Below are 26,431 nucleotides of genomic sequence, written 5' to 3'. Positions count from 1 at the left end.
ATCAACTCAACTCGAAAGGGTGCACGGGAATCACGCACGCACGAAAACGGTGTGAGCGTTGGGCGTCTCAACGTGCGTGATTCCCACTGTGGCACTTTCTGGTAGCGTCCGGTTATTGATTTACTACATCGGTTACGCCCCTTTGTTGTCAGCGCTTGAGATAGACTATGAATCAACCGCTATTATTATACATTACTTTCTTACACGTTGAGATGTCAAATTAATGTAACCAAACCCAGCCCTCTTTATTTAGGAATAGCCATGGCAGTGTATACGTGGGGGTTTGGTAAAGCTGGACAACTTGGAACCAGCACAGCAAGCACATCCCACACCCCTCAACTGCTGAAATGCGGGGATGTGATTGGCCAAGCGAGCGTCAGTCAGATTTCAAGCGGTGGGTTGCACATATGCTGTTTGACGGATGATGGCCGGGTCATGAGTTTCGGATGTGGGAAGCATGGTCGCCTTGGCAGTGGAAATGATGAAGATAAACTATCTCCTTCGCCTGTTAAGTTCCCGCACAATACTAAAATCGTTCAGGTACGTTACTGATTGCAAAACAACAAAATTAACGCCCTGTCTTTCTGTCCAAATTACCAAAGTTAATATAATAACTGTGAGCATGGTTAATTATGCTAAATGACTGGAAATTGAAAAAGATATAACACATCTGAAGCTATGTCAACAGGCATAAGTTTCCAGGGGCACGCCTTTTTGCATATGGTCAAATATATTCGTTATGCAGAGTTGATTCCCTCAGTCTAGCCAGGATCCGCTAATCAAAGCTTAGGTTTGAATCGTATTAGCAATCGTCCTGCTTGATCCTTTTGTTTTGGCGTCACCATACCGTGCTCTTCCGTTACATGTTGGGCTTTTCCCCCACATTAAGCTGATTTAACGCTGTGATACAGTAAAAATACTAGTCTGTTAAAAAATTCATGGCGGCGTAAAATTCTAATTGTCGCTGTGAACTGTATATACACGTAATTCCAATTTTCCCATTTTATTTGGTCAAAATATCGACAAATATTCAGGAGCACATATTTATTTATAACTACACCCTTGAAAGTTGCTACATCTCTCCTTTCGAATAGCTAGATTAGTGTATCTAAATAGAATTATGAAATGTATGTATACACCGTGAGACCATTTGAAGTTTTATTTTCCTGTAAATGCTGGACAACGATCTCTCACAAAATCTCTGAAATACTGATCAAAGCTGCATTACCTCAGACCTACTCACTCACTAGCGTAGCAGTAACCCATGCTTGTCGTAAGAGGCGACTATAGCGGATCGGGTGGTCGGGCTCGCTGACTTGGTTGTGTCATGGTATCCCAGTTGCTTAGATCGATGTTCATGATGTTAATCAGTGGATTGTCTAGTCCAGACTCGATTATTTACAGACCGCCGTCATATAGCTTGAATAGTGCTGAACGTGGCGTTTAACAAACAAACATTAATTTTCTCTTTACCGTCAGGTTTCCTGTGGGTCATGGCATGGAGCGGCTGTCTCAGAGGACGGTCAGCTGTTTACTTGGGGGTACCCGAGAGCTTGTGGAGTATCTGGCATCATTCCCGACCCCCGAGGAATCCTGACTCCTATCCCTGTCCCAAGTTTTACCCCAGGTCGACTTTCTGGCGTTTCTTGTGGTCACAACTATACTCTAGCGTGGACCAACAGCGGTCAGGCATTCTCCTGGGGGTGCGGCCGACATGGCGTTCTGGGACACGGCACAGAGGAAGACTCCCCCACCCCAAGAGAAATAGAGGTTCTGAGTGACAAAGGCGTAGCTTTCATGGACGCAGGGTATGCTCATTGCGGAGCAGTTACCAAAGACGGTGCCGTGTACATGTTTGGCAAAGGTGCAGATGGAGCTCTGGGTTTGAAGGAGAAAACGCTCGGCAATAACCTAGTTCCGACCAAAGTAAATAGCATCAAAGGCGTTGACGTGGTTGAAATAAGCTGTAGTGTAGGGGAACACCACGGCCACACCCTTGCCGTCACCAGGGACGGGCAGGTATACTCGTGGGGGGATGGGTACAAGGGTAAACTCGGAACTGGGGACCAAGAACCCCGGTTTGAACCCACAAAGATCCCGCCGTCCTCTTTCCAGAACGAGGCAATCGCACATGTTGGGTCGGGTGGAATTCACAGTTCGGCTGTCAGTGTGTCGGGACGGGTGTTCACGTGGGGGTGTGGTAGTGACGGCAGGTTAGGTCATCCCGAGGGCAAGGGTCACAGGTACCTGTTCCGTTCAGATGTTCCCAAACAAGTGGAATTCTTCAAGCCGAATCAACATGCAGAAATGGTGAAGTGTTCCTACTACCATACTGTTGCTTTAGTTAACGAGGTAAAGCGGTAACATATATGTATTGACTGATGTGTAATGTACATCCTTGTACATCCATGTATTGTCCAAGACATTAATGCCTAATAGGGCAGCCCATAATCATCCACGTCCAGAGCTCGAGATCTGCCCAGCGTCAATTTTATCAATCGCTGTGAAATAGGATTCGCGTCAGAACAGACTCCCTTTGAAGATGTCAACATTTTCACGTGTATGTATGTCTAAAAATACCCAATCATATATATCCTACATTGAATTTTTACAATTGACCTTTATTGGTCGATGTTCAGACATATGTACACCATGAATTCAGTGAAAATGACAAATACGTCCGACAAGAAATCGGAAACACTGCATCCTTTACTGTATTACCCAACAAATAGTACGTTTGGATATCTGAGTGATGATGCATTTCCTCAAATAGAAACAAAGCAATGTATGTTTTGCATGACAAACACGTGTACAGTTGTGATGTTGTCTACATCAAGTTTCCCTTATGTCGAGAAATAATTCAGCAGGTCCAGCGTTGGGAGCCTACAACTGCCACAACTTTGAGGTACAATCGACGTGTTCTCTGCGACGTGAGGTGGGGTGTGTGACACTGGGTCTTACATCCCATTTAAGATTACTGCACTTTCTTATATACCTCTCTTTATGCCAATTTTTCAAAGAGCGTCATACGACTCTCGATCAAAAGTTGTTTCATCAGGGTTACAACATTCAAGGCCTCAGTAAAACTTTCAGAACGTTTTATGGTATATATATATATGTGGAGGACATTTCCTAAATTGACGCATCAATGACAAAAAGATATCTGATGCAATTCCCTATTATGAATTGTACCGTATGTTCATGTGTTTTCTCAGGTGAAAAATTGACTTGTCTTTGCATGTTTTTGTGACAGGTGCTACCGGTGGATACATAAACACCTGCCTATGATATAGTCATATTGGTACAGTGCACCGTAGATAGTTCGTAGCTTTCATTAATATTACATAGATTGTTTTATGAATTGGTCATTGCTGAGAGGTATGCTGTCGGTGCCCTGACATATGAGATAGTATAACTGCATAGAGTGATACCTCGCTAACTCGAACTCCATTGAATTGGGGGCGGTCGGGTAGCCTAGTGGTTAAAGCGTTCGCTCGTCACGCCGAAGACCCGGGTTCGATTCCCGACATGGGTACAATATGTGAAGCCCTTTTCTGGTGTCCCCCGCCGTGATATTGGTGGAACATTGCTAAAAGCGGCGTAAAACCGTAGTGCTTCGCGACTTGAAACAATCTGAACAAAGCCAATGTGTACCTTGTACAAAACATGACCTGAAAATATTCATTTTTATACCTTTTCTCTATTCACGCCTCCTGTGCATACACACGATAAGCACAACGTAAGTCACGTATTCCGCTTCAAGTGATTTATTTTCGTATGTATAAAAGTTCAATACTGTTTTTTCCATAGCACTTCATGTGATGGGTCCCTAACTGCTGTCGTTCTTGGCAGTTGTCGCCTCATAGACCTTGCTTCAATCTCGGGATCCACCTGAATGGAACAAAAATAAGCATAGGGTCAACGAGCTGCTGGTATGGGTATCAATTATACTTCTGTACTACCCTTTACATTCCATTTTACTGTGAGTCCTTCAAGCACTATAAATTCGAATTCTGATGTGTACACATGTTTGTTAAAGATCATTGTGTATTGAACTATTGTTGTGATCTTTTACAGTTTTTTTTTGCACATTTTGTCCCAATCTGAGGAGGTGAAATTAAATCCGAATATTTATTGTTGTTTTAGAGGGATAGGCATGGCCTCTTCATTCGAATACAATAAAATACTTATTCGCCAGACTGCATTATTTACACACCGCCTTTATATAGCAGGAATATTGCTGAGTGCGGCCTTAAACAACACCAAACATCCACACAAGACCATGAGGTATTGACGACCATGTGTTCCGTGTAGACAGCAACTATTCTGAGTTTCCCATACACGTCAACAGTAATGCTATTAGTAAAGCGGATTTCAAGTCGTTAATTCATTATTAAAACTCACTTTGAAAACGTTACCTCACTATCCCGTTTTCCTAAACCTATCGTGACCTTGACCTTCACTACTGCCAATGGAGGAGCGGCTCAACCATTTCATGAGTTGTTTTCTAATTTGTCGATTCCATTTTTTGTTGTTGTCCCGTCTCATTTTATTGTGTACAGTTGCATAGATACGAGCTACTGGGGTGGGCACGACCTATGTAAAGACTACACACCTTGGTACCCATGACACCGGGATGTTGTGTTCACCAGCGACATCTGCATGTTTCACAACCACGGCGATTCTTCCTGTAACCGTTTGGGCAGTGCCTGCGGCATTTCACTTCCCGGCAGATCTCTAAACAGATGGAGCCACAAAGTGAAAGAAAGAGTACAATCGAGAAGATTTCTACGAAAGTATGAACGAGAATGTCTTGGTACGGGACATGAACACTGTGTCAAAACGCAACACCGTAACTGCGCCATCACAGCTATGTACGCTCGGAATTTACTCTCCGACAGCATGGGCGGAACCAGGTTATCCACGTTTTTTTCCAAGTATCGGTTTACGCCGAGGTTCTTACCTGGCCCGCATTACTTGTGATTGCGCATCTTGTGATCATTTCCCGTTAAACGAAATGATAAAACACTTTAGTAGATTGACAATGCATGTAAGTCCCACTCAGGTACCGATCCCTCATAGACTTTGTACAAAGCAATTACATACTTATGGAGCAAATGGTTGCTTCTTCATCCATGTTAGTAGCATCAAACAATGAAACGGTAACGTAAGTTACCAACTGTGTACGATCGCTCGGTGTATTAAGGGGTGGGGAGTGCAATTAACTCACCGATACATACTTGTTTCCTCAACCATGTGAGGTTCGTGCACGTGTGTGTGTGTGGCGACTAGTGCCGACTTTTTAGTGCTAGCTCACTGAGATACCATGCCGCAGTTTGACATGAAAACGCCACTCAGACACAGTATACTGACTCCGAGCCGACCAGTCCTTGTTTTAGCCCCTTAATGCCGAGCACCAGACAGGGTAACAACAAGTACCATCTTTTAACGTCTTTTGGTATGACGCGGCCGGGGATCGAACCTCGGACATTCCGCTCACGGGCGCATCCTTTACCTTGTATAAATCATGTTATGTGTTAACTTACTCTCCGGTCTTGGCCAGTAGCACCTGCATTTGTCACATCCGTTGCTGTCCTTGTGGAAGCCGAAGGGGCAATTCTTGTTGCACTGAATGGGAGAGCAGTTGTTGGACAAACTGGAAGAAGCTGCAGAAAAGCAAAACAAATGATAATGAGTGAGTGAGGGAACTGGATGTCGTTCTGCAACGGTAGGTTTATCACACTGGATTACGCATGTTCGGGCCTGTAGCATATTGATGCTTATCATTATCACAGTGAGTGAGTGAGTTAGATTTGACACCGCTTTGAACAGTATTTCAGTTATACCATTTTTTTCATCTGACTATGGAAAGTCACAAGTTCCAAATATTGAAAACTGTTACCATTTCGGCGCAGCCCAATGGTGCTGACAGACAAATCTATTGATCTGAACCGGATCCTGACACAGCTGAGAAAGGCAACTCGGCATAGCCAACTGCAGCGTCTGAGTGCATTGTCAGAGACAGTTCTAATCCCACGCCGTGGAACATTCCCTACCTATGGTGTGTCTAGTTTAAAAACCAAAGCTAAGCGTGAACACTGTCCCAAAACTCATGGTATCAGGGACAAAGTCTTATAGATCTCATTGTCAGAATAGGAGATTTGCGTCGTTTGCATGTTTTAAGCACATGTGCCAGGTGACAGTCCCATGAACTCGATGACATTTTAAGAAGAGTGAGTGAGTTTGGTTTAGTTTCAGTTATCACGGCGTGTATGCTTGATATGGCGTTTAACACTTTGGTGAAACCAACGAGCACGGCTATGGTGTTTACAAACAGGATCATAATCTGGGGCAGCTAGGATTTAAAGCCACGATCAGGCTGTACACCTACCAGCACACTTGCATGTGTCACACCCGTCGTCGTCCTTCTCAAAGCCATCAGGGCACATCATGAAGCACATTGGTTTCGGGGGGCACGAATCTGGAACAGTGGCACATGCTCTGAATTTGTTACCTTTCGTTTTTTGTTATAAAATACAGATTTGGGGTGCTCCAGATCGCCCTGTAACAGTAGAATCACCGAGCTAAGTTTCATTCAGTGTAATGAATAATAGAGGGTTGTGACTCAATGAAAGCAAAACAAAAACATGCATGGACGTCCCGTGAACTTTTTGCACCCGTGAATATACTCTGCAAAAACAAGAAACGCAAACTGATGCTGACATCCATACAAAATTGATATAAAAAATGAATTGGTCATTTTCTGCATCGATTGGGATTGATTTATTGGGAAAGAATGAGGTTCTGCGGACATTTGGTAAAGAGATGGGACAATCGCAAAAACACCACGTGAGACCCTGGCACCGAAACACACCAACATGACATGCACGTGTAACATCACTTGTTGGGCTGTAGAAGCATTGGGGTTTCATATGCATGCCATTACAATCCTATAGCACGTGGACAGCGAAAAAATGTCACGACTGACGGAAGCCCAACACAACAACGTCATCTGCCTACTGCAAACAGGAGAATCATCTTTGACCTCTCAGGTCATTCCACGTAGCACCAAGCATCAGTACAAGACCGTGGAACCGTTATCAGACACACGGAACAACACGTGACCTCTCCGGATCTGGTCGACCACGTTTCATCACAAGAGCACACGGCAGTATCATACGGCTACGTCACCAACGTGAAAGAACCATGCCTACAGTCCCCGCTACGGCAATACCAGGATTGCGTGGGATATAAGCCCAGACAGTGAGGAACCGTTTAGGCTCTGAAGGTGCTAGACGACCAGTTCGAGGTCGTCTAACGAACGGACCTGCATCGTTGGCTGCGAGGTCAATGGTGTCAAGGTCACAGAGTATGGCCACAACTGCATTTAAGATAAGTTTGGTAAAGTGACGAGTCACGTTTTATAACTCGCCCTGCGGATGGTAAACTTTGTGTTTACAGGCGTCGCGGGAAACGTTATGCACGAAACTGCACACAGGAAGTGGACAGATTTTGTGGTGGTAGTGTGATGATGTGGGCAGCCATCTCCTACAGTGGTAGAACGGACTTGGTGCAAGTTCTGGGGAACAACGGCACAACGTGACGTGGATGAGATCCTTTGTTCACACGTCCTTCCCACTATGCAACAAGCGAACTTCGTTTTCATACAAGACAACGCCCCACCTTACACGGCAAGACTGACAACAGCCTTTTTCCGGAATCATAACATCCAGGTCCTGCCATAGCCCCCCTGGTCTCCAGACTTAAACCCAATCGAACATTCATAGGAAAATCTACTGTTCCATATGTGCCATATCGAACCTGGGTCAATGACAATGATGTGTGCCAATTTTGAACAATCGATTACCAACTGTTATGAAATAGAAATATACACCCAAAATCACTTTTGCATTTCTTTTTTTAGCAGAGTATATGTTCAGGGTTATACCACAACGTCTTTGCGAATTTCGTAACAACTTTTAAGTGTCATTACAGTAAGACATTTTGAAATTCGCATTGGTAAAAATGATTTTAAGATTCCCGTTTGCATATTTATGAGGTAGTGAGTATGGTTTTACGCCGTTTTAAGCAATATCACGGCGGGGTACACCAGAAATGGGCTTCACACATTTTACCCATGTCGGGAATCGAACCCGGGTCTTCGGCGTGACGAACGCTTTAACCACTAGGCTATCCGACCGCCCCGCATATTTGTGGAATAGTTATACAAAGTTTATGGAATAAATATTCTGACCATACGGTTACATTGAAATCTATATTCCAATCCAAAGACACCTGTAAATAAAATGGGACACATACCTGCACAGCTGCAGGTGTCACAACCACTAGCATCCTTCTTGAAACCTTCTGGACAATTCATCATGCACATAGCCTTTGGGGGACACTTGGAGGCTAAACATATAGGTCGAACATGAGAACACATGGCATGTTGTCAAATACACATACTCCTATTTAATTGCCACATTTACAATAAGCATTTCCCGGGACTAGAATATCACGTTACTGACGGATAACATCTAATTGATATATAATTACAAAGAGTGAGTTAGCGTCTTGTGTTTATGTCCCTTTGATTGGTTGGTTGGTTTGTTGTTTAACGCTGCACTCAGCATTATTCAAGCTATATGACGGCGGTCTGTAAATAATCGAGTCTGGACTAGACAATCCAGTGATTGATATCATGAGCATCGACCCACGCACATGCTTCAACCAAGTCAGCGAGCCTGACCACCCGATCCCGTTAGTCGCCTTTTACGACAAGCATAGTCGCCTTTTACGGCAAGCATGGGTTACTGAAGACCTATTCTACACCATCTTCCCGAGTTATAAAAGTCCAGTTTCCACCCTTGCCGAACTAGGCTGGTATTATGGAGTTAGATTTTGGCTGGACTAACGAGTCTATGCATAGTCCAATCAAAATCGCGCAACGAAATCGAAATCCGGTTCGTAATTTAATGAAAGCCCATTTTGATGCAGGTCTTAGACGTTTGCCACTTTGGTGACACCTACGCGCACGGGAATGGTGTTGACAAACCATAGCGTATATAGGATTCGAACCTACGATCACATAATCCTGGCACGCCAAAGGGACGCAAACATGCACAGGCAGCGCCTTACATGACTAGATACAGTGAAACCTTCATTCACTTTTTTAGCTTCAACATGATCCTCGCTATATTTCTAAACTGTAGTCTTGTACTACGGAGATGAGGGTGCCCGTTTGAAGGTCACAAAGTCTCAGACTTCACGTGTTTTCAGTGGATGACATTCATGGAAGCTCACCTGCACACTTGCAGATGTCACATCCTTCCTCGTCCTTCTCGAAGCCATCGGGACAGAACATCATGCACATTGGCTTGTTGAGGCAGTCGGGACTGGCTGTGGATGAATTGTACAAATGTTACAACACTACAGTGGGTGAGCTGGGCTGAACGACGCTTAGAAAGTATATATGTTAGTGGTACCACAACGATTACTACATAAAATAATGAGCAGGGACTTGGAGCTGACAAACAGGGAGCTGACAAACCTAGGATCATAATCAGGGCGAAACTGAGACTCAAACCACGACCACGACCCTTACACGAAGGGCCTTAGAAGGGCCACTCTTTCCGCCAACATGTATAGGGAGCGAATTGGCTTTTGATTGGGAGTGGATCATTGAATGATTATATAAACAATCACAACACTAACTATGCTGTGACCTCACACATACACAAGCGCGCTCCTGCAGACCTAAATGCAGGTCTGTGTTTATTAGGACATAGATCTGCCCCCAAGTTGTGTTACGGAGAGCGGAAAGTCCGGGGTTCGATCCCCGGCCGTGTCGTACCAAAACAGACGCTTAAAGATGGTACTTGTTGTTACCCTGCCTCGAGCTCGGCATAAGGAGCTAAAACACGAACTGGTTGACTCGGAGTCAGAGTACTGTGTCTGTGTGGGATATTCATGTTATACTGCAGCATAGTATCTCAGTTGGCTAGCATGATAAAATCGGCATTAGTGGGGACTAGTACAAGCAGCCACACACGTGCATGCAGGTCGCTATATAATCCATTAATCTTGGACGCGTCGTGAAACCCAATTTCCCCTCACCTCAAGTTCAGTATCATCTTGGAATGAGGACTCTTCCACCGTTTTAAGACTAGATATTGGTAACTTACGTGCACACTTGCAGAAATCACATCCTTCCTCGTCCTTCATGAAGCCGTGAGGGCACTTCATCCTGCAAATTGGCTTCTCGGCACAGGCAGGATTGGCTGCAACATACGCACACAAATATAATCATGTTATCTGTCAAAGTTCCCCTATTTTCATTGCAAGGAAGCAGGGTCTGGAACGTTGTTAAGAATGATAATGATCTGTGGTCGGGATAAGGCTGATGTACAGGGATAACCCGTCAATCTGGATCTTGTTAATCTGGATAACCAATCAATCTGGACCTTGTTAATCTGGATAACCCGTCAATCCGAACCCCTTTCCGGGAGATGATTCCAGGAACAGTAGTACGCATATGCAACGGTAGTGAACCTCAGCTTGCAGTGGAGTAGTGATATTGCATAAGTAAACTGTATTCCTAACGGATCCCTCCACATCATGTTCGTGCAACATAACAGTCGATTCGATTTTAAACAAAGGTCTCTATGAAATTAAAAATAGAAATTAGATAATTATACTATTTGCAATCGAGCATATAAGTCTCAAGACAGTGTTGTGTATGGTGATAGTCATGTGAGCTAGTAAAAGTGGCTGATTTTGTTTCTAATATGGATTCCAAACGGCGCCGAGAGGACCATCTTCCCGGAGCAAGGGAGTTAATTGACTGTCCAGTTTCCACCCTTGCCGAACTACGATGAAAATTCTGGGCTCGATCGTAGCGCCACCAGTGGCTATTACAAGTTATGTCCATTCTATGTCCCTCCTATTGACCAATCAGATTCCACGTCTCATATCATTTGCAATTGCTTCAAACAAAATGGCGGCGCTCAGTCAAGACGATCTGATCGATAATCCAGATCTATTTTGTAATATAAAGGGTCTTCATTAGCGAAGTGCATCCAGTCATGTGAGCACCTTGATTGAAAACATGAAAAGATTAGGACGCCAAGTTGGCAGTACACCTGCTTTGCAAATCATGTAATCGACCGAAAGCTGCACGGCAGTTTAGACGGATGTCGATTTCAATACGCGATTTTAATTGGACTATGCATTGACTCGTTAGTCCAGCCAACATAACTCCATAATTCCAGCCTAGTTCGGCAAGGGTGGAAACTTGTCTTTATAGTCAGTTAACTCCCTTGCCTCGGGTAGATGCGAGGTGATCATTCGGGTCAAGTCGGCTTATTCCGCTAGCTACATAATACTGTACAGAGACGTGCCGAGTGCTGTGAGTTACATACCTGCGCATTTACAGACATCGCATCCCTCCTGGTCTCTCTCAAAGCCAAACTCACACCTCATCCTGCAGGTAGGTTTCTCGGCACAGGCAGGGTTCTCTGGAGACAGACGATATTCAGCTTAATATTATTACAGGTTATATTTTCAGTTATGAATGACATGATATGATAAAGAGATTATTACCCTCGCGAGGTTCCGTAAGGTAAATATGATATACTAGGAACCAAACATAAGTAATATACTCGCCAAAGATGTGCTATTTACGTTACGAAAGCACAGGGGGCTAATAAGCAATGTATGACTCAATCAGAGTATATTCCACGATATGTAATTGTGACGTATTTCTGTATATTTACCTGCACATCGGCAGACGTCGCAACCGTCTTCGTCCTTTTCAAAACCAAAAGGACAGGACATCTTACAGATTGGCCTTTGGGAGCACACTGGTTTAGCTGGTGAACAGAATATTTAAAAGAATAACAGTCCAATAAAGGCACCAGATTGCCTATCGCATCAGTTCATTCCACCATGTCCAGGGAATGTGTACGCAAACACTGACTGCAGACGTATTTATGATAAATAATGTTTCACGCAAACGTGTGAACAGAATATACACTTTAGGGCCATGTGCCTTCCTTGTATAACCCCTTTAACCTGCCAGGATCCGCTGATTGTGCTCTGATCATAATCCTTGAGAGCATCAAATATGAGCAAAATATTGCAAAAGTGTCGTAAAACCACTCACTCACTCACAAACAATCAGGATCACCACGATGGGTATTTGTATTATGCTTTGAGTGAGTGAGTGAGTTTGACGTCGCTTTTAGAAATGTTTCAGCCCTATCTCGGCGGGACACACCAGAAGTTGGTTTGACACATTGTACCCAGGTGGGAAATCGAACCCGGTCCGCGACGTGACGAGCTAACGCCTTAACCACTAGGCTACCCCACCATCCCCGACTGAATTGGATAGTTGATCAGGCACTCTTAGTTCAATGCATATCAGCTTACCCTGGCGTGGGAATCTGCTCATTATATCAACCACTGGTATGTCTGACCGAATATTGACAGGCTGCCCTCACATAGCTGGAATATTGCTGGCTTCGGCGTTGAACAACATTATCCCACCCATAACACAATGAAACTATTAGAATAACACACCGAAGAAACATAAAAGCAAAGAAAGGAGACGAGTTGATGTCAATCATTTCAACCATTCCAACCCTAATTAAGTATGAGACGTCATGGACAGAGAACAGCCAGTCACGTTCACCCGCGGAAGGAGATTCCTGTGGGCAAAATGGCGACGAGAGAGTGCAACCACCACATGATCCGCCGAAACAGATTAAAGATTTGCGTCAGCGGCAAAATTGCTGTGAAAATGTTACGAATGGATCACTGAAAATCAGTCACGACACCAGGGTGCCGTTGTACAAAACAACCTTAGCGCTACGACTGTCGTAAGTCTATGTTAAGGTATGGCAGTTACGATCACCTTAGCGCTAAGATCGCTTTGTACAACGGCACCCAGGTGTTTTCGATAAGGGTAAATTCGCATTCTTGCCTGACGCCCCACAGCAGTACTATTGCCATGCGACGACGGCCTGTGAACAAACTAGACAATCATGAGAACGACGGACCAGAAAATCCAGTGACACGATAGCGCATTTACTGAATCTGTAGAAGTTAAGAACGATAACTTAACGATGTAGAAAAAACATACTGGATTATCTTCCAATGGTACCCATACCTGTTCTGATCAGCCATGTGACGCCATGTAGCAGGCCGTTGTAAAGAAGTAGAAGCAACAAAACACTGGCCGTCATTTTCAGAAATTATTAAATAAAATCCCCCTTGAAAACAAAACACATTTTATCAGTCGACACAACAACCTACCGGCGCACTTGCACTTTTCACAGCCATTCTCATCACGTTGGAAGCCATGTGGGCAATTCATCATACACTTTACATCCGGGCACTTAGTACCTGCAATAAATAGTAGCATTTCGTACCATTGTGATACATGATAGATTATAGTAATCCTGACACAAACAGCGACATTGTCGTGTAACGGCCATATCAGAATGTTAATGAGATAGATTGGTTGCTTTCTGTCGAAAGCGACCACATGATGCTGCAGACACGGGTTTGATTCATCAGTGGAGAAAATGTGTTGCATGTTGAACTGTACGCAGTGACATTGTTGCAATATTGCTTGAAGCGTCGTAAAGACTTTTCACTCACTCACTCACAATCTGGTTGATCACTGGTTTCAGCGACCAATGGTGTCATTCGGCTCGCCTCGCACCCATATTGTGAGTGTGTGAGAGAGAGTTCACAGTAGCGAGACTTGTGGGAGTCTTGTACTCAGTTATAATGAGTATGTTTTACTGCAACCCCACAAAAGATCCTCCAGATTTATGATGAATATGAAGAATGTTTTTTCAAGTTTTAAGATCTACACGTACGTTTTTAACATTTATACTTTGTTCGTAACCAGTGAGTTGGGGTTAACATTTTGACGCCGCTTAGCTTTAGGGGATATTCTAGAGCGAGTGAGTTTAATTTTACGTCGTTTGGTGAACCCACGAGCGGAGGGATGGCGTTAATAAAATTCGAAACAAAACCATTGCGAACACCCCACCCATTTTCTATTAATCTCGGATTATTTAAAAAAAATATTATTTTTTAAATTTTGAGTTACATTTAATAAATGACATAACGGATGCCTTGTAATAAGGTTGTTGTTAAAGTAATCTAAAATTGTTCGACTTCTCGTTCCAGAGAAAAAAGTTATATGTCTTTACGAAATGAAGTGAATATTTTCTCTTACAAAAACTCCAAGGCCCGGCACAATCCCAGGCTACAGTCATCCAAGTGCATTAAAGTGTTGAATGAAAACTTTGGATGGGACCCGTGAAGATCCGGGGTAGAATAGGTCTTCAGCAACCCATGCTTGCCGTAAAAGGCGACTATGCTTGTCGTAAGAGGCGACTAACGGGATCGGATGGTCAGGCTCGCTGACTTGGTTGATGTATGCCATCGATTCCAATTGTGTGGATCGATGCTCTCGATATTAATCACTGGATTGTCTGGTCCAGGCTCGATTATTTACAGACCGCCGTCATATAGCTAGAATATTGCTGAGTGCGGCGTTAAACAACCAACCAACCCAAACCAACCATGGCTGGGTGAGAGAATGTTACCTTTACACTTGCACACGTCACAACCGTTGTCATCTGTGGCGAATCCATTGGCGCAGTTCATCATACACATGGCCTTGGGTGGGCATTCGCCCTGTCCTGAAAGTACACCCGTCAGTTGTGTAGATACAAGAGTTAAAACGTAGAAGGATGTGGCAGGACCTCAAGAGGTTCAATGCTTGGTTGGAGTTAAATGCAAATGAAGGTTTCAAACAAGTAAGGACTACAGCATGATAGCGTTAGGCATTTTTGTTTTATTACAGTTTTATGGGGCCCTGAGAGACACTCGTGACCTAAAAACGTCTCTGGGAATGAGTGAGTATGATTTTACGCCGCTTTTAGCAATACTGCAGCAATATCACGGCGGGGACACCAGGAATGTTGCTGGGAATAAACAAATGGTAGTTGACTGAAACTTTGGAAGATATAATGGTACCCGTGAAGATCCGGGTTAGGATAGGTCTTCAGCAACCCATATTTGCCGTAAAAGGTGACTATGCGTGTCGTAAAAGACGACTGACGGGATCAGGTGGTGACTTGTTTGACTACCAACACGATTACTCTACTGTCTATGCTGGGGGTGATGTTGCTTGGATTTTAACGTCACTTGAAGGGTACCTTAGATACATGACGTTATATACGTTTTATGTGACGCCGGCCATTGACGTTGAGTACTTTGGTGTTGACAAACCAAGGATTATAATCGAGGTGAATATGGGATTCGAACTCCAACCACTGGATCGTGGACAGGCTAAATGCAGCATAGCGAACTGCCTCACACTACTGAGCCACCAGTACCACTTTCGAGTTATCTGGAAGTTCGGATCAACCGAGCCTATACAAGAGTCTACAGTGGGAGGTTATTAACGTGGTTATGTAAGAAACATGTTCTTTGGAGATCGTGATTTGCGATGACGTTCATTTCTAGTCTGTCCTCGACAAAACGGAGGTATTTGTTATCATAATGTTTAAAAGGGTGGAGTCTAAACCCAAATCCTCTCCTGTATCCGCCGATGCCATACAATATGAGCGGGCCGCTAAACAAAACGTCGAAGACTTGATAGGATGGCCAATAGACCCAAGCCTATATATAGATCACTGATGTTTCAAGTCCTAACAATACATCATTAAATCATCTATATGAGGCTGATATCGAACCCATCACTACGTCATGTATAACCTTTCAAACCTTGCGTATGCTATCTGAACAGAGTGGGTTCCGTATATACTTACTGCGAGGACGTCTCTTTGGCTGAATAGGCTGCGCACATTTACAAAGTTTACATCCCTTGTTGTCTTTTTCGAACCCAAAGGGGCACGCCATCCTACAATTAGGCTTAGTTGGACAGCGTCCACTCACTAAGGCTGAAAGTAAACAAGAAAGTAAATAAATATTGCGAAATGGAGTTGATATTTAAACCGATCGGCTTGGTAAGAGTGTAGAAATTTTCACAGAAACGACACTGACAAGAAACAGATGCAGTTTATCTATCCGAACTCTAATATGTAACAAAACAGGCGAAGTTTTGAACTGATCTCTACCCACTATTAAGTTCTATGACAAGGTGATGAAAGTATGGATGTTAGATCACCTAAATAAACATTTATTACTTTACGAGTGTTGTGCGCCGTAGTCAGCAAATAACATGTTTCAGCTAAATCACGACAGCCTGCTATTATCGGGTCAGGCAAACCAGTGGTTGACTGTATGCGTGAGTGAATGAGTTTGGTTTTACGCCGCTTTTAGCAATATTCCAGCGGGGGACAGTAGAAAATGGGCTTCACACATTGTACCCATGTCGGGAATTGAACCCGGGTCTTCGGCGTGACGAGCGAACGCTTTAACCACTAGGCTACCCGACCGCACTGGTTGATAGTATGACCAGTGATTTAGTCCGTCGACACGATTATGCAGAATCAGCGATCATCATCGATCCTCAATAGTAGGCTTGACGATAAACTTGTGCTTGGAACGTCCTCTACCCCTGAATCCCAACGGGGGGTAACCGTATTAGAATCAAAGCGAAATATCAGTCACATAAAACACAAAATGCGTCAAATTCTAAATATAATTACAACATTATGATGGTTTTAACATTGGAGAATACTAACAGCGAAACCCCGTTAATCCGGACAGTAGCGTTCCCACTAAAGTGAGTGAGTGAGTGAGCGAGTGAGTTACAATTTAACGTCACTTGAAGGGTACCTTAGATACATGACATTATATAGGTTTTATGTGACGCCGGCCATTGACGTTGAGCACTTTGGTGTTGACAAACCAAGGATCATAATCGAGGTGAATATGGGATTCGAACTCCAACAACTGGATCGTGGACAGGGTAAATGCAGCATAGCGAACTGCCTCACACTACTGAGCCACCAGTACCACTTTCGAGTTGTCTGGAAGTTCGGATCAACCGAGCCTATACAAGAGTCTACAGTGGGAGGTTATTAACGTGGTTATGTAAGAAACATGTTCTTTGGAGATCGTGATTTGCGATGACGTTCATTTCTAGTCTGTCCTCGACAAAATGGAGGTATTTGTTATCATAATGTTTAAAAGGGTAGAGTCTAAACCCAAATCCTCTCCTGTATCCGCCGATGTCATACAATATGAGCGGGCCGCTAAACAAAACGTCGAAGACTTGATAGGATGGCCAATAGACCCAAGCTTATATATAGATCACTGATGTTTCAAGTCCTAACAATACATCATTAAATCATCTATATGAGGCTGATATCGAACCCATCACTACGTCCTGTATAACCTTTCAAACCTTGCGTATGCTATCTGAACAGAGTGGGTTCCGTATATACTAACCGCGAGGACGTCTCTTTGGCTGAGTGGGCTGCGCACATTTACAAAGTTTACATCCCTTGTTGTCTTTTTCGAACCCGAAGGGGCACGCCATCCTACAATTAGGCCTAGTTGGACAGCGTCCACTCACTAAGGCTGAAAGTAAACAAGAAAGTAAATAAATATTGCGAAATGGAGTTGATATTTAAACCGATCGGCTTGGTAAGAGTGTAGAAATTTTCACAGAAACGACACTGACAAGAAACAGATGCAGTTTATCTATCCGAACTCTAATATGTAACAAAACAGGCGAAGTTTTGAACTGACCTCTACCCACTATTAAGTTCTATGACAAGGTGATGAAAGTATGGATGTTAGATCACCTAAATAAACATTTATTACTTTACGAGTGTTGTGCGCCGTAGTCAGCAAATAACATGTTTCAGCTAAATCACGACAGCCTGCTATTATCGGGTCAGGCAAACCAGTGGTTGACTGTATGCGTGAGTGAATGATTTTCGTTTTACGCCGCTTTTAGCAATATTCCAGCGAGGGACACTAGAAAATGGGCTTCACACATTGTACCCATGTCGGGAATTGAACCCGGGTCTTCGGCGTGACGAGCGAACGCTTTAACCACTAGGCTACCCGACCGCACTGGTTGATAGTATGACCAGTGATTTAGTCCGTCGACACGATTATGCAGAATCAGCGATCATCATCGATCCTCAATAGTAGGCTTGACGATAAACTTGTGCTTGGAACGTCCTCTACCCCTGAATCCCAACGGGGGGTAACCGTATTAGAATCAAAGCGAAATATCAGTCACATAAAACACAAAATGCGTCAAATTCTAAATATAATTACAACATTATGATGGTTTTAACATTGGAGAATACTAACAGCGAAACCCCGTTAATCCGGACAGTAGCGTTCCCACTAAAGTGAGTGAGTGTGTGAGTGAGTTACAATTTAACGTCACTTGAAGGGTACCTTAGATACATGACATTATATAGGTTTTATGTGAGGACGGCCATTGACGTTGAACACTTTGGTGTTGACAAACCAAGGATCATAATCGAGGTTAATATTGGATTCGAACTCCAACAACTGGATCGTGGACAGGCTAAATGCAGCATAGCGAACTGCCTGACACTACTGACCCACCAGTACCACTTTCGAGTTATCTGGAAGTTCGGATCAACCGAACCTATACTAAAGTCTACAGTGGGAGGTTATAAACGTGGTTATGTAAGAAACATGTTCTTTGGAGATCGTGATTTGCGATGACGTTCATTTCTAGTCTGTCCTCGACAAAATGGAGGTATTTGTTATCATACTGTTTAAAAGGGTTGGAGTCTAAACCCAAATCCTCTCCTGTATCCGCCGATGTCATACAATATGAGCGGGCCGCTAAACAAAACGTCGAAGACTTGATAGGATGGCCAATAGACCCAAGCTTATATATAGATCACTGATGTTTCAAGTCCTAACAATACATCATTAAATCATCTATATGAGGCTGATATCGAACCCATCACTACGTCATGTATAACCTTTCAAACCTTGCGTATGCTATCTGAACAGAGTGGGTTCCGTATATACTAACCGCGAGGACGTCTCTTTGGCTGAATGGGCTGCGCACATTTACAAAGTTTACATCCCTTGTTGTCTTTTTCGAACCCAAAGGGGCACGCCATCCTACAATTAGGCCTAGTTGCACAGCGTCCACTCACTAAGGCTGAAAGTAAACAAGAAAGTAAATAAATATTGCGAAATGGAGTTGATATTTAAACCGATCGGCTTGGTAAGAGTGTAGAAATTTTCACAGAAACGACACTGACAAGAAACAGATGCAGTTTATCTATCCGAACTCTAATATGTAACAAAACAGGCGAAGTTTTGAACTGACCTCTACCCACTATTAAGTTCTATGACAAGGTGATGAAAGTATGGATGTTAGATCACCTAAATAAACATTTATTACTTTACGAGTGTTGTGCGCCGTAGTCAGCAAATAACATGTTTCAGCTAAATCACGACAGCCTGCTATTATCGGGTCAGGCAAACCAGTGGTTGACTGTATGCGTGAGTGAATGATTTTCGTTTTACGCCGCTTTTAGCAATATTCCAGCGGGGGACACTAGAAAATGGGCTTCACACATTGTACCCATGTCGGGAATTGAACCCGGGTCTTCGGCGTGACGAACGAACGCTTTAACCACTAGGCTACCCGACCGCACTGGTTGATAGTATGACCAGTGATTTAGTCCGTCGACACGATTATGCAGAATCAGCGATCATCATCGATCCTCAATAGTAGGCTTGACGATAAACTTGTGCTTGGAACGTCCTCTACCCCTGAATCCCAACGGGGGGTAACCGTATTAGAATCAAAGCGAAATATCAGTCACATAAAACACAAAATGCGTCAAATTCTAAATATAATTACAACATTATGATGGTTTTAACATTGGAGAATACTAACAGCGAAACCCCGTTAATCCGGACAGTAGCGTTCCCACTAAAGTGAGTGAGTGTGTGAGTGAGTTACAATTTAACGTCACTTGAAGGGTACCTTAGATACATGACATTATATAGGTTTTATGTGAGGACGGCCATTGACGTTGAACACTTTGGTGTTGACAAACCAAGGATCATAATCGAGGTTAATATGGGATTCGAACTCCAACAACTGGATCGTGGACAGGCTAAATGCAGCATAGCGAACTGCCTGACACTACTGACCCACCAGTACCACTTTCGAGTTATCTGGAAGTTCGGATCAACCGAACCTATACTAAAGTCTACAGTGGGAGGTTATAAACGTGGTTATGTAAGAAACATGTTCTTGGGAGATCGTGATTTGCGATGACGTTCATTTCTAGTCTGTCCTCGACAAAATGGAGGTATTTGTTATCATACTGTTTAAAAGGGTTGGAGTCTAAACCCAAATCCTCTCCTGTATCCGCCGATGTCATACAATATGAGCGGGCCGCTAAACAAAACGTCGAAGACTTGATAGGATGGCCAATAGACCCAAGCTTATATATAGATCACTGATGTTTCAAGTCCTAACAATACATCATTAAATCATCTATATGAGGCTGATATCGAACCCATCACTACGTCATGTATAACCTTTCAAACCTTGCGTATGCTATCTGAACAGAGTGGGTTCCGTATATACTAACCGCGAGGACGTCTCTTTGGCTGAATGGGCTGCGCACATTTACAAAGTTTACATCCCTTGTTGTCTTTTTCGAACCCAAAGGGGCACGCCATCCTACAATTAGGCTTAGTTGCACAGCGTCCACTCACTAAGGCTGAAAGTAAACAAGAAAGTAAATAAATATTGCGAAATGGAGTTGATATTTAAACCGATCGGCTTGGTAAGAGTGTAGAAATTTTCACAGAAACGACACTGACAAGAAACAGATGCAGTTTATCTATCCGAACTCTAATATGTAACAAAACAGGCGAAGTTTTGAACTGACCTCTACCCACTATTAAGTTCTATGACAAGGTGATGAAAGTATGGATGTTAGATCACCTAAATAAACATTTATTACTTTACGAGTGTTGTGCGCCGTAGTCAGCAAATAACATGTTTCAGCTAAATCACGACAGCCTGCTATTATCGGGTCAGGCAAACCAGTGGTTGACTGTATGCGTGAGTGAATGATTTTCGTTTTACGCCGCTTTTAGCAATATTCCAGCGGGGGACACTAGAAAATGGGCTTCACACATTGTACCCATGTCGGGAATTGAACCCGGGTCTTCGGCGTGACGAGCGAACGCTTTAACCACTAGGCTACCCGACCGCACTGGTTGATAGTATGACCAGTGATTTAGTCCGTCGACACGATTATGCAGAATCAGCGATCATCATCGATCCTCAATAGTAGGCTTGACGATAAACGTGTGCTTGGAACGTCCTCTACCCCTGAATCCCAACGGGGGGTAACCGTATTAGAATCAAAGCGAAATATCAGTCACATAAAACACAAAATGCGTCAAATTCTAAATATAATTACAACATTATGATGGTTTTAACATTGGAGAATACTAACAGCGAAACCCCGTTAATCCGGACAGTAGCGTTCCCACTAAAGTGAGTGAGTGAGTGAGTGAGTGAGTGAGTGAGTGAGTTACAATTTAACGTCACTTGAAGGGTACCTTAGATACATGACATTATATAGGTTTTATGTGACGCCGGCCATTGACGTTGAGCACTTTGGTGTTGACAAACCAAGGATCATAATCGAGGTGAATATGGGATTCGAACTCCAACAACTGGATCGTGGACAGGCTAAATGCAGCATAGCGAACTGCCTCACACTACTGAGCCACCAGTACCACTTTCGAGTTATCTGGAAGTTCGGATCAACCGAACCTATACTAAAGTCTACAGTGGGAGGTTATTAACGTGGTTATGTAAGAAACATGTTCTTGGGAGATCGTGATTTGCGATGACGTTCATTTCTAGTCTGTCCTCGACAAAATGGAGGTATTTGTTATCATAATGTTTAAAAGGGTTGGAGTCTAAACCCAAATCCTCTCCTGTATCCGCCGATGTCATACAATATGAGCGGGCCGCTAAACAAAACGTCGAAGACTTGATAGGATGGCCAATAGACCCAAGCTTATATATAGATCACTGATGTTTCAAGTCCTAACAATACATCATTAAATCATCTATATGAGGCTGATATCGAACCCATCACTACGTCATGTATAACCTTTTAAACCTTGCGTATGCTATCTGAACAAAGTGGGTTCCGTATATACTAACCGCGAGGACGTCTCTTTGGCTGAATGGGCTGCACACATTTACAAAGTTTACATCCCTTGTTGTCTTTTTCGAACCCGAAGGGGCACGCCATCCTACAATTAGGCTTAGTTGCACAGCGTCCACTCACTAAGGCTGAAAGTAAACAAGAAAGTAAATAAATATTGCGAAATGGAGTTGATATTTAAACCGATCGGCTTGGTAAGAGTGTAGAAATTTTCACAGAAACGACACTGACAAGAAACAGATGCAGTTTATCTATCCGAACTCTAATATGTAACAAAACAGGCGAAGTTTTGAACTGACCTCTACCCACTATTAAGTTCTATGACAAGGTGATGAAAGTATGGATGTTAGATCACCTAAATAAACATTTATTACTTTACGAGTGTTGTGCGCCGTAGTCAGCAAATAACATGTTTCAGCTAAATCACGACAGCCTGCTATTATCGGGTCAGGCAAACCAGTGGTTGACTGTATGCGTGAGTGAATGATTTTCGTTTTACGCCGCTTTTAGCAATATTCCAGCGGGGGACACTAGAAAATGGGCTTCACACATTGTACCCATGTCGGGAATTGAACCCGGGTCTTCGGCGTGACGAGCGAACGCTTTAACCACTAGGCTACCCGACCGCACTGGTTGATAGTATGACCAGTGATTTAGTCCGTCGACACGATTATGCAGAATCAGCGATCATCATCGATCCTCAATAGTAGGCTTGACGATAAACGTGTGCTTGGAACGTCCTCTACCCCTGAATCCCAACGGGGGGTAACCGTATTAGAATCAAAGCGAAATATCAGTCACATAAAACACAAAATGCGTCAAATTCTAAATATAATTACAACATTATGATGGTTTTAACATTGGAGAATACTAACAGCGAAACCCCGTTAATCCGGACAGTAGCGTTCCCACTAAAGTGAGTGAGTGAGTGAGTGAGTTACAATTTAACGTCACTTGAAGGGTACCTTAGATACATGACATTATATAGGTTTTATGTGACGCCGGCCATTGACGTTGAGCACTTTGGTGTTGACAAACCAAGGATCATAATCGAGGTGAATATGGGATTCGAACTCCAACAACTGGATCGTGGACAGGCTAAATGAAGCATAGCGAACTGCCTCACACTACTGACCCACCAGTACCACTTTCGAGTTATCTGGAAGTTCGGATCAACCGAACCTATACAAGAGTCTACAGTGGGAGGTTATTAACGTGGTTATGTAAGAAACATGTTCTTGGGAGATCGTGATTTGCGATGACGTTCATTTCTAGTCTGTCCTCGACAAAATGGAGGTATTTGTTATCATAATGTTTAAAAGGGTTGGAGTCTAAACCCAAATCCTCTCCTGTATCCGCCGATGTCATACAATATGAGCGGGTCGCTAAACAAAACGTCGAAGACTTGATAGGATGGCCAATAGACCCAAGCTTATAAATAGATCACTGATGTTTCAAGTCCTAACAATACATCATTAAATCATCTATATGAGGCTGATATCGAACCCATCACTACGTCATGTATAACCTTTCAAACTTTGCGTATGCTATCTGAACAAAGTGGGTTCCGTATATACTAACCGCGAGGACGTCTCTTTGGCTGAATGGGCTGCACACATTTACAAAGTTTACATCCCTTGTTGTCTTTTTCGAACCCAAAGGGGCACGCCATCCTACAATTAGGCTTAGTTGCACAGCGTCCACTCACTAAGGCTGAAAGTAAACAAGAAAGTAAATAAATATTGCGAAATGGAGTTGATATTTAAACCGATCGGCTTGGTAAGAGTGTAGAAATTTTCACAGAAACGACACTGACAAGAAACAGATGCAGTTTATCTATCCGAACTCTAATATGTAACAAAACAGGCGAAGTTTTGAACTGATCTCTACCCACTATTAAGTTCTATGACAAGGTGATGAAAGTATGGATGTTAGATCACCTAAATAAACATTTATTACTTTACGAGTGTTGTGCGCCGTAGTCAGCAAATAACATGTTTCAGCTAAATCACGACAGCCTGCTATTATCGGGTCAGGCAAACCAGTGGTTGACTGTATGCGTGAGTGAATGATTTTCGTTTTACGCCGCTTTTAGCAATATTCCAGCGGGGGACACTAGAAAATGGGCTTCACACATTGTACCCATGTCGGGAATTGAACCCGGGTCTTCGGCGTGACGAGCGAACGCTTTAACCACTAGGCTACCCGACCGCACTGGTTGATAGTATGACCAGTGATTTAGTCCGTCGACACGATTATGCAGAATCAGCGATTATCATCGATCCTCAATAGTAGGCTTGACGATAAACTTGTGCTTGGAACGTCCTCTACCCCTGAATCCCAACGGGGGGTAACCGTATTAGAATCGAAGTGAAATATCAGTCACATTAAACACAAAATGCGTCAAATTCTAAATATAATTACAACATTATGATTGTTTTAACATTGGGGAATACTAACAGCGAAACCCCGTTAATCCGGACAGTAGCTTTCCCACTAAAGTGAGTGAGTGAGTGAGTTACAATTTAACGTCACTTGAAGGGTACCTTAGATACATGACATTATATAGGTTTTATGTGACGCCGGCCATTGACGTTGAGCACTTTGGTGTTGACAAACCAAGGATCATAATCGAGGTGAATATGGGATTCGAACTCCAACAACTAGCTCGTGGACAGGCTAAATGCAGCATAGCGAACTGCCTCACACTACTGACCCACCAGTACCACTTTCGAGTTATCTCGAAGTTCGGATCAACCGAACCTATACAAGAGTCTACAGTGGGAGGTTATTAACGTGGTTATGTAAGAAACATGTTCTTTGGAGATCGTGATTTGCGATGACGTTCATTTCTAGTCTGTCCTCGACAAAACGGAGGTATTTGTTATCATAATGTTTAAAAGGGTAGAGTCTAAACCCAAATCCTCTCCTGTATCCGCCGATGTCATACAATATGAGCGGGCCGCTAAACAAAACGTCGAAGACTTGATAGGATGGCCAATAGACCCAAGCTTATATATAGATCACTGATGTTTCAAGTCCTAACAATACATCATTAAATCATCTATATGAGGCTGATATCGAACCTATCACTACGTCCTGTATAACCTTTCAAACCTTGCGTATGCTATCTGAACAGAGTGGGTTCCGTATATACTAAAAGCGAGGACGTCTCTTTGGCTGAATGGACTGCACACATTTACAAAGTTTACATCCCTTGACATTCAAAACAACACATTTTCTACGATTAAAAACGTGGCAGAAATAGTGAGCATCCATACCCCCTCTGGGATACAATAATTGTACGCAACAGGCACTAACAATCTCAGTTATCAAATCAAAAAAGGTTGTTTTTGGGTTTTTTTATACAAAAGATATCAATCAAAATGTATGAAATAACTCCGTTCCCACTAAAACCGCCTGGATTAACGAATCGTGGATGCAAGTAACGTCACTTTGCATACATGCAAGTGTTCCGGCAGCAAGAGCCCAAGGTCTCCGAGGCAATATTTATTATTTCAAATCATAATTGCTATATTACATAAATAATAAAAACAAGATGTCCCTGTAATCCCCTGTAATGTCCCTGACGTCCTTAATTGTCTAGACTTGCAGTCTATTTTACTTACCCTATGTTATAAGGGTAGAATTACTGGCATACATCGACTTGGAGCAAGGCTACAAGCGCTCAGAAAGCTAGCGTTCCCGGTTATAGGGTTGCGTACTAACGACGTTTCGCAATGTCATAAACAACTTACCAATTCCAAAGACCAAAACGCCGAGAAATATCAGCGACTTCATTTTGGCAGCTTGTACAGAGCTCTGTAACACTGCTGGGTAGAACACTGTGACCCTCTTGCCAAGATCACGGCATTTATACTTTGGCTTCACGCCTACTCAAACGGTCGTAAATCAGAGAACATTGTAAAATCAGAAATTGGTAACACAAGAGATAAATAGCCATTGTTCAGTCAGCCAATCAAAATCCATCGAATGTTTGTAGCGGTGTCATGAACGTTTTTCCTGTAGTATATACACTTGACCTTCACCTTGGTGGTAATGAACGTGCTCAATGACTCGAGAATCCGCCCAGAAACACGATATTCAACTCTATAACCTGTCACTCTACTGTTCCGGTGATGTCATATTTTGTCCGGTTATCAGGTCCGTGCCTGGTCGTAAATCTCCGGTCATTTCCGATATTAAGTGGCGCT

The 26,431-nt window shown here is 43.2% G+C and overlaps 2 protein-coding genes across 7 annotated transcripts; one reads left to right on the top strand and one right to left on the bottom strand.

Annotated features, from left to right (window-relative positions):
- Positions 1 to 261: 261 nt before the first annotated feature.
- LOC124142000 (ultraviolet-B receptor UVR8-like) lies at positions 262 to 4,055 on the top strand. The gene is made up of 2 exons (XM_046510222.2): positions 262 to 540; positions 1,480 to 4,055. Exons 1-2 carry the CDS (start codon positions 262 to 264, stop codon positions 2,362 to 2,364), a joined length of 1,164 nt encoding a protein of 387 aa, XP_046366178.2. The 3' UTR covers positions 2,365 to 4,055.
- Positions 3,752 to 26,129, bottom strand: LOC124141967 (cysteine-rich motor neuron 1 protein-like). Of its 6 annotated transcripts, XM_048403047.1 has the most exons (18): positions 25,976 to 26,129; positions 23,799 to 23,930; positions 22,214 to 22,345; positions 20,613 to 20,744; positions 19,028 to 19,159; positions 17,443 to 17,574; positions 15,855 to 15,986; positions 14,625 to 14,720; positions 13,315 to 13,404; positions 11,775 to 11,870; positions 11,421 to 11,516; positions 10,185 to 10,280; positions 9,304 to 9,399; positions 8,320 to 8,412; positions 6,392 to 6,481; positions 5,547 to 5,666; positions 4,616 to 4,737; positions 3,752 to 3,891 (listed from the first exon to the last, which is right to left on the bottom strand). In XM_048403047.1, exons 1-17 carry the CDS (start codon positions 26,016 to 26,018, stop codon positions 4,646 to 4,648), a joined length of 1,800 nt encoding a protein of 599 aa, XP_048259004.1. In that variant the 5' UTR covers positions 26,019 to 26,129; the 3' UTR covers positions 3,752 to 3,891; positions 4,616 to 4,645. The 6 variants fall into 6 exon arrangements, with proteins under 6 accessions (XP_048259004.1, XP_048259006.1, XP_048259005.1 ...); XM_048403049.1 differs by lacking the exon at positions 15,855 to 15,986; XM_048403048.1 differs by lacking the exon at positions 17,443 to 17,574.
- Positions 26,130 to 26,431: the final 302 nt, after the last annotated feature.

Source organism: Haliotis rufescens, unplaced genomic scaffold (assembly GCF_023055435.1).
Source record: "Haliotis rufescens isolate VD_foot unplaced genomic scaffold, xgHalRufe1.0.p SCAF_3, whole genome shotgun sequence".
NCBI lineage: Eukaryota > Metazoa > Mollusca > Gastropoda > Lepetellida > Haliotidae > Haliotis > Haliotis rufescens.
Note: the sequence above shows the minus strand (reverse complement) of the source record. Positions and strands in the feature narration are given on the sequence as shown.

Coding starts and splice junctions, on each gene's coding strand:
- LOC124142000 (XM_046510222.2), top strand. CDS start 262: ATGGCAGTGTATACGTGGGGGTTTGGTAAAGCTGGACAACTTGGAACC. Junction 541..1,479: donor ACAATACTAAAATCGTTCAG/GTACGTTACTGA, acceptor CTTTACCGTCAG/GTTTCCTGTGGGTCATGGCA.
- LOC124141967 (XM_048403047.1), bottom strand. CDS start 26,018: ATGAAGTCGCTGATATTTCTCGGCGTTTTGGTCTTTGGAATTG. Junction 17,575..19,027: donor GCCAAAGAGACGTCCTCGCG/GTTAGTATATAC, acceptor GTTTACTTTCAG/CCTTAGTGAGTGGACGCTGT. Junction 5,667..6,391: donor TGACACATGCAAGTGTGCTG/GTAGGTGTACAG, acceptor GCTTTTCTGCAG/CTTCTTCCAGTTTGTCCAAC.